The sequence below is a fragment of the Pan troglodytes genome, chromosome 9 (assembly GCF_028858775.2).
Source record: "Pan troglodytes isolate AG18354 chromosome 9, NHGRI_mPanTro3-v2.0_pri, whole genome shotgun sequence".
In the NCBI taxonomy this organism is placed as follows: Eukaryota; Metazoa; Chordata; class Mammalia; order Primates; family Hominidae; genus Pan; species Pan troglodytes.
Window position 1 is genome coordinate 50,684,142 of NC_072407.2, and position 8,656 is coordinate 50,692,797.

The 8,656-nt window shown below is 50.6% G+C and overlaps 1 protein-coding gene across 50 annotated transcripts in view; it reads left to right on the forward strand.

The window, feature by feature from the left end:
• The window catches only part of ATG13 (autophagy related 13), a 57,317-nt gene extending 50,934 nt beyond the window's left edge, over nucleotides 1–6,383 (forward strand). For 49 of the 50 annotated variants that reach the window (XM_054661057.2, XM_009460138.5, XM_054661047.2 and 46 more), the window contains 4 exons: nucleotides 373–450; nucleotides 668–784; nucleotides 1,278–1,406; nucleotides 4,122–6,383. In XM_054661057.2, the coding sequence (XP_054517032.1) occupies nucleotides 373–450; nucleotides 668–784; nucleotides 1,278–1,406; nucleotides 4,122–4,199 (402 nt within the window). In that variant the 3' untranslated portion in view covers nucleotides 4,200–6,383. 50 annotated transcript variants of the gene reach the window in all.
• Nucleotides 6,384–8,656: the final 2,273 nt, after the last annotated feature.

Below are 8,656 nucleotides of genomic sequence, written 5' to 3' on the forward strand. Positions count from 1 at the left end.
ACCTAGATACCATTTAGTACAAAAACACTACACTGTGTCATTGCCTCGGCCTTATTTGAATTGAACTAGGAGGTTCCTCCTCAGCGGGGCCAGTGAAGCACATTATTACTGCATTACTGTGGATCAGGCTTCCAAAGCTGAATTCCCAGGGTCCTCAGGACCCCAACCCTTGTTTATGCTGTGGGTGTATGTGATGGGGGACAGGGAGGTGAGCGAGCTTGGAGAGCCTCTAACAAGGCAGGAGCCTAAGGGGCAGCATGGTCAGCATAGCTGTGTGAACTTGCTGGACCTCTAGGCTTCTGGCAACCAGGAAGGAAGCATGAACACTGCGGGAGGGGCAGGCATGAATGCTTTTCTCCTGTGTCTCTTCAGGTGACCCTGACGAGTTTGGATATACCCTTTGCCATGTTTGCTCCCAAGAATTTGGAGCTGGAGGATACCGATCCAATGGTGAGCCCACCGTTGACTACGAGTTCCCAGTAGATGGTGCGCTAGTCATTGTTCTTCCTGAGCCAGAGTCACTAATCCCCCACAGACTATAAACCATGGCCCCTCGGCTTATGGGTTTGTAGCCAGCATTAAGTTCTTCCCAGAATTTTCAGATTGTTTACAGTAACTTGAATCTGGGTCACAGCATCAGCCCTAATCCTGCCTTGCTATGAAACAGGTGAATCCTCCAGATTCCCCAGAGACTGAATCTCCTCTCCAGGGCAGCCTGCACTCAGATGGCTCCAGCGGGGGCAGCAGTGGCAATACCCATGATGACTTTGTTATGATAGACTTTGTAAGTCGCCGTCACCTTCCTTGACCTTTGCTGTCCCGGGGAACTAGACCTAGAAGCATCTACTGCACTTGATCCAGATTTCCTTCATAGGGATCAGATGTGCTGGTGTAGACAGAAGGGATGGACAGGTGGAGTCTGGTCTGGGGAGACATTTTGGAGGCCGATAAACAACAAGGCATTTTTTGTCATGCCTTTGGTTAAAATTCATAATGAAATTCAACTCTAAATGGAGATTTTCCACTGATACCCACTTAGGTCCTATTCGTGGCTAGGCAAGGAGTTTGAAGGAATGGGACATAAACTTAACTAGTGGAGAGGAATATTATCACCAGCATTAGAAGTGAACAGTCTGGGAGAGAAAAGTGTAAAGATTTCTCTCCCTAAGATAAGCCCGAAAGAACCTTTTGATAATTGCTAGAAGGAAAGACTTGTTCATAGCTTATCTCCTCTGTGGTTCAAGGCAAGCTAAACTGACTCTGTCTTGTTTTTGAAGAAACCAGCTTTTTCTAAAGATGACATTCTTCCGATGGACCTGGGTACCTTCTATCGGGAGTTTCAGAACCCACCTCAGCTGAGCAGCCTCTCCATAGATATTGGAGCACAGTCCATGGCTGAAGACTTGGTATGGAAACGTCTTCCTCTACCACAGTGCATCCTTATTTGATGGTCATTCCTTTGCCAAAGGCCTAGGAGGCCTACCACCTTCTATCTTCCCTGTAATAGGAAAGAGACATAATTAGAAAATTATCTTTTGATCACTCTTGAAATTGGCATTGTGCCCGGCAGTCATTGTCTGGAATTTGCTTGAGCTTGGTTCCTTCTTTCTCTGCACATTCTCAGCATTACTTACATGATCCTGTTGTTCTGTGCCTGACATCTTCTCCTTGCAGATGCCACTAGGCCAAGTTGCTCTAACAGCCATTGCATTAGCTATTTAGCTTTCCAGGCAGATGCCAGTGGTACTGAGCAGAGGAGATTGTGAGATCCTGAGTGTCTGTGTTCTTGCTCTTTCCTCAGAGAGCTCACTCCATCATCTAGCAGTTCTCACACTTGACCAGATGTCCTGATACTGATCATAATGACCCCATCTCTGCTTAGGGCATTTCCTCTTCCTGCCTCTGAGGGGCAGAAGAGTGCCCCGCACAAGCCACAAACTGGGTGCCCCATGCCAGGAGATGTCCCTCTTTGAGGTGGAATGATCACCTCCTAAATAGATATTAAGATCCTGTGGTAGCTGCCCTGGATTTGCTTTAAGGAGAAAAGCATGCCCAGTAATAACAATACAGTAATAGCCAGGTGCAGTGGCTCACGCCTGTAATCCCAGCACTTTGGGAGGCCAAGGCAGGCAGATCACAAGGTCAGGAGTTCGAGACCAGCCTGGCCAACATGGTGAAACCCCGTCTCTACTAAAAATACAAAAATTAGCCAGGCATGGTGGCGGGCACCTGTAATCCCAGCCACTCGGGAGGCAGAGGCAGGAGAATCACTTGAACTTGGGAGGTGGGGGTTGCAGTGAGCCAAGATTGGATCACTGCACTCCAACCCGGGTGACAGAGTGAGACTCCATCTCAAAAAAAAAAAAAAAAAAAAGTGATAATTACTATTACCAAGACCTTTTGGGCCGGGCACAGTGGCTCACACCTGTAATCTCAGCACTTTGGGAGGCTGAGGAGGCCTTCACTTGAACTCAGGAGTTTAAGACCAGCCTGAGCAACACGGTGAAACCCTGTCTCTACAAAAAGTACAAAAAATTAGCTGGGCGTGGTGGCATGCGTCTGTAGTTCCAGCTGCCTTGGGAGGTGGAGGCAGGAGGATTGCTTGCTTGAGCTGGGGAAGTCAATGCTGGAGTGAGCCATGTTTGCGCCACTGCCTCTAGCCTAGGTGACAGAGTGAGACCCTGTCTCAAAAACAAATAAATAAATAAAAATCAAGGCTTTTTGAGTGCCAGGCATTTTTCTAAGTGTTTTACATGAATCTTCAACAGCCCTAAGAGGTAAGTTTTCTCATCCCAGTTTACAGATGAGAAAACCAACAATGATTAGCTTGCTCATGGTCACACAGACCCAGGCAAAACAAAGCTTTGCTTGATCTTAGAGGATCTGTTTCCTCAATTTAGCCTTTTAACCACTAAACTCCCTTGCCTATCATGACATGCACTTGGAAGAAAGTGTGGCTCCAATTCTCTCAACTGATGCCACAGCCGTAGCCAGTTCTGAGGCCTCCCTCTCCTTTCAGGAAGCTGCACCCAAACCACCCTCAGCTGTTGGTGTCTCCAGGCCACATTAAAAACTCTGAGGCAAGAGACTCTCCACACTCCCTTGTGGTCATGTTTAAACCCCTACTGGCAGGAAATTGTGATGGTGAAACTCTGCAGATGCAGCTTCTGTTCATTTAGTCATCAGTAGAGACGCATTTTTATTAATAGTTGATACTCTAGGACAGTTAAACTTCTCACAGTTCTGTTTTCCTCTGCTTCTGTCTTTACCATTCTCTCTCAACCTCTAACTCACCCCTTCCTCAGCTGGTATAAAGATAACAGATTCTGGCCGGGTGCAGTGGCTCATGCCTGTAATCCCAGCACTTTGGGAGGCCTAGGCGGGTGGATCACAACATCAGGAGTTCAAGACCAGCCTGGGCAACATGGTGAAACCCTGTCTCTACTAAAAATACAAAAAATTAGCTGGGCTTGGTGACGGGCGCCTGTAGTCCCTGCTACTCAGGAGGCTGAGGCAGAGAATTGCTTGAACTCGGGAGGCGGAGGTTGCAGTGAGCTGAGATCGCACCACAGCACTCCAGCCTGGGTGACAGAGCGAGACTGTGTCTCAAGAAAAAAATTTAAAAATACAGATTCCTAGGCCTTACCACAGACCTGCTACTGTGTCAGAATGTCAGTAGTATAGCGGGGCCACCTGGTTCACATTCCCCCCAGGGGGTCCCGATGCCCAGCAAAGGGTGTGAAGAAATCTTCTGTAAACTGTTTAATTTGTAGAGCTGTACACTTGGTATTTTATTCTAGTGTCAGTCAGATCTGTGCCAGGGATATTTCATGTTTAATTTCTGAATCATCTTGCTCTTGTGGTCCTTTTCTCTTTTGTTAAGTGTGTGGCCCACTTGGACTCCCAAGGCCGTTCCATTAACCCTCCAGCCCCCGCAAAGCCCTGATGCATATACCCCTCCCTACCCTGTGCCTACGCAGCTGCCCTGCGTTCTCCCACTTGCTCGGCCCAGCTAGGGCTGAGCTTTGTCTTGCTTGCTCCCTCCCCTCTTGGGGACTGGGCTGGCTGCCTCCTCAAGTCCCTGCCTGAATAAACGGCTCTTCCCTCTCTTTCTGGTACAGGACTCATTACCAGAGAAGCTGGCTGTGCATGAGAAGAATGTCCGCGAGTTTGATGCCTTTGTGGAAACCCTGCAGTAAAAGTATCCTCGAGTCCCAGCAGCACCCCCTTTTTGTGGCCCCAGGGCACAAGCAGCCTCCCATGCATCAGCTGCTCCCACCCCTCATCCTGCTCTGAGCCAGGTGGAAGGGAGGCTGGCTTCTCCCATGGGGACCCAGAAGTCCCTACTCTTGGACCTCCTGGAGACTCCGTGGCGGCAGTCAAGCCCAGTGCCCAGTTGGAGAAGACTCACGTACTGGCCTTGGAGATGGGAAGAACCTTCGTACGAAAAAGCCCTCAGCAGGGCCATCTGTGTGCCCTGCCCATCACCAACTGCTTCCCAAGGGTGTCATCCTGTTCCTCCTGCTGCCGGCCTCCTGCCTGGGCCTGCCTTGCAGCTGGCCCCTTCCCTGCCTGCTGTCACCATCCACTATTTGACATTCCAGCTGGTGGCCAAGAGATTGGTGTGGAGGCAGAAAGAGGAAGGAGACAGTGCCAGGAGGAAGAAGGAAGGAGTCCCTTAGCTCTCTTCATTGTCCCCTTTACTTCCTGCTATCTTCTTCTCCTCTTCCTCTCTTTCTCGCCTCTATGCCTGTATTTCTGGCAATATGACAGGCCTGCCTGCCCAAGATCAGAACTCCAAAACCACTCCCACCCCTGAAGGTCGGGAGGGTCTGAGCAGCCCTGGTGGCTGCCTGTGCTCAGGTCCTCAGCTCCATGGGAAATAAAAATGGCACCCTGAATCTCTAGGATTTTGTCACTTGGAGTCACAGCAAAGTTCTCTTCCTCTTCTCCCCCCGTTGCTGCTCCTTGGTTATAGAACATGGTAAATATTTATTACTTTCAGAGAAACCAGATATTTTATAGAGGAAATATGTTTGAGGTGAGTTGTTTTTCACTTGGAGAAGGCGGAGGGCTCTTCCTGGGACGGAGACCTCCTCCTCCGGAGGTTATTGAGAATCCGGGCTGCTGCTTTGAGGATCTTCCCACCATACAGACAGCGAGATCCAAGAAGAGGGCTGGCCGGGGACAAAGTCACCTCCCAGTGTGGCTGCACTGGAACTGACTAAAGGCTTTACCTTGGATAGTTGCGTATTCCTGGTGAGAGCCTTACATCTCCCACAGCTTCTGCAGAGTGACTGACTCCATTCTGGCAGCCCAGGAAGTCCTGGGTGCTAAATGTGATGGCCACATGTAGTGGTTAGGGGATGTTGTGTGTGTCCCCCAACTGCCTGGGTACTTGTTCCTGATCCCTGGGGCTGTCCTGTGGAGCTTTTCCTCCTGCTTGGGCCTAGCTACCATCTCCCTCTAATCCCAGGTTCTATACACTGCCCTGGGGTTTACCAGCTGGATTGGCTTCTGGTTGAGAAATCAAAGCTGGGCGTATGATTGACTTAACCCTTCAGGTATTGTTACTTGAGTAAGTCAAGTGCCTAGCCTCACCCATCTATCATCTGTCCTTTCCCAGCCTCGCTGGTAGTCCTGGTCAAGGAGATCTAGGTCTACTCCATTCCTCCTGGCCCACCTGGGGCATTCACTGGCAGCAGCTGTGCTTCAGTGGAGCAGGTGGCTCTCAGCTGCTTGTTAGTATACTGCATGTGACACTGTTCCCACATACAAGGCTGACTTCTGAGGATTGGAGCAGGCTCTGGCGGGGAACAGAGCTCTGCGTGCTGCTGCTGCCACAAAGAACTGTTAGCAGAAGCAGCAGCAGCCAACTGGCCCTCCTGACTTTGGCCCAGAGCACATGCGTGGCTTGCTGAACCCAGGCCCAGGTTTATCCCCAAGGCCCCAGCTTTGAGAAGGGGGAAGGCCCCTGGTAAGTTATTGATGCCCCCATATTTCAGCTACTGCTCTCTTTCCAAGGCCTTGCATGGAAAGGCCTAGCCATTGTCTGAGGCAGCAATCTTTGGCATCTACAGGTGGCAGCAGCCTCTCACCAGGGCTCCATCTGTGAAGAGTCTCAGCCATGACTTTGAGCTGAGCCTGGGAGAAGTAAAGCAACTGTTAAGGCCGGCCCTTGCCCCTCAGACCTACCATGAAAGGAATGAGCCCTAGACTGACTCCTGCAGCACCCCCGGGACAGGCTGGGACCAGCTGTTTGTCTCCAGGTGTCAGAGTCCCTCCTCCTCCTCCAACCTCTCCAACCTACTTTGTTTGGAAATACTGAGCTACACTTCAAAATGTATTCAAGGGATTTCCAATAAATTTTTTTCTGTACTTTACAGCCTCCTGTCCTGTAGGTTGTCTGAAGACCTCGTAACCCCTGCCCCAGTGCAGGTCTGGGAGAGGGGAGAGTGCTGCGTTGTGAAGCGCAGAAAGACCTCAAGTGTCTCGGCATGCCTGTTTTGAGTCGGGTGTGGCCACTTAGGGGCTGTATACCCTGGGGTTTCCTGGGTCAGGAAACTTCTTAGTATTTCTCTTTCCCTGGTCCCCTATCAGGGGCTTGAATTTGAATATTCAGTTGGAGAATGCATTTAAAATACACCCATAGTAAAATCTGCATAAAATGCAGGCCACCGTTATCAGCTCTTTATTGCTCTTACATAACAACTCACCCTGGAGGGAAAAACAACAGTGCGAGGCAGGGAGTGCAGGGCTCCCCAAGCCATCTGGAGGATTTGTGGCTGAGCAAGCAGAAGAGAAGTAGCAAGAAGTTAAAGGTCCATGCAAGTTTGTTAGCTGCCTTGATCTGACTGGCGGTGCTTGAGCAGCCAGGAAGAGTAGAAGAGCCCCGGGGGATGCGTCCTGTCTGGCTCCTGGGGCCTGGGGCTGCAGGCCTCCCAACCCGGCCAGGGCCAGCCCCGCCTCCTAATTCTCCTAGTTTGTGACCATAGTTAGGGGAGGGAGCTGATTGGTGGAGACAACATCCCGGAGGTAGGGATGGTTCTAGAGGCAAAAGAACTGACAGAACTGGACAGCTGCTGTCTGGGTTGCTTCCCCACCCGCCTTCAGGCTGAAGCTAGGCCCAGGATTAAAAGGGCTGGTTAGAAAAGTCCAAATCCAGCCTATTCCTGGAGCCAGGAGCTCCTGATTATTAGTAAACCAGGTGACACTGACCATGTGGCCAGCCAGGACAGTTGCCCAATACCTGAGTCAGAAGTGACGAAAAGGCTGTTCTGGTGTTCCCCCTTCAATCAGGAACCCCCAATAACAAAGTTTTCAGTTGCCCCATGCCCAGCAATGGTGTCCTACCTCTTTAAAGCATCTCCCTACACTCTACCCCTGGAGGCCATCGTTGTTAAGGCCTTGGTAAATTGGCATTTGAGTCAGTCAGCAGAGGCCCTGCCAGGAGCCCAACCCAAGTAAACAGTTTCCTCGCTCCTGTTTCCCTGGGTCACTGCCTCTCTATTTCAGCCACTCAGCTCTAGCTGAGCAGATCCAGAGAGAGGAGGCCCCCAGTGCCTGGAGGAAGGCCACCATTGTGGAATGGGACTTGCTTCTTGGGGCTGAGGCCCAATGTTTGTTTGTAATCACCATCTGTAACCACAGCCTGATCCTGCAGCTCTGGCCCTGCTCCCCCAGCCCGGACAAGCAAGGAGGAGAAAAACCAGGCCCAACTGGGGCCGCTATAGCCTCCTGATTGCCATTAGCAAGCAAGCAGCAGACACCTGGAACCTGACCACTATGGGAGGTGAAATTCTGGCCTACCTTCTCACCAACAAACCTGTCAAAAAAAAAATGCGGTAAATAACCATCTTAACTTTTAAAGCAAAGCAAAACTTGCTTAAGAGAGGATAGGAGAACTGGATCTGTCACAGCCTCCGTGTGGGCCTGGCAGGTGGAAATGGCCTGGCCTCAGGCTGAGGGGTGGGCAGGAAGGGAGGACTCGGGCTGAGGGACCCTCTCCCAGCTGCTGTTGCATGAGGCTGGGGCTATCACACCATTCACCCATGACCACTGCACACTCGCGGTGTTAGATATGGTCTACTTTTTTTTTTTTTTTTTTTTTTTTGAGGTGGGGTCTTGTTCTGTCACCCAGGCTGGAGTGCAGTGGTGCAATCACGGCTCATTGCAACCTTGACCTCCAGGGCTCAAGCAATCCTCCCACCTCAGCCGCCTCAGTAGCTGGAACCACAGGCATGTGCCATCATGCTCGGCTAATTTTTTTTTTATTTTATTTTTGGTAGACAGGATCTTACTATGTGAGATCTAACTATGTCCAGGCTGGTCTCAAACTCCTGGGCTCAAGCAATCCTCCTGTCTCTGCCTCCCAAAGTGGTGGGATTACAGGTGTGAGCCACGTGCCTGGGGTGTCTGCATTATTTCTGATCCTCAAAGGAACCGTCTTCTGATGAAGCAGCAGCCACAGAGGTGGTGAGCCAGTGATGATGACTGTTAGCGGTGAGAGCTGGCACGTGAGGGAATGAGGACTCAAAACTCTCGTGTGACTCCAGATCCCACACCATTGTCCATCACAGTCCACACCACTTTTCTTCCCCCTGCTTGCCTTAGATAAATCTAAAGATCCCTTCAAACTTCCGGTACCTTCCAGTTG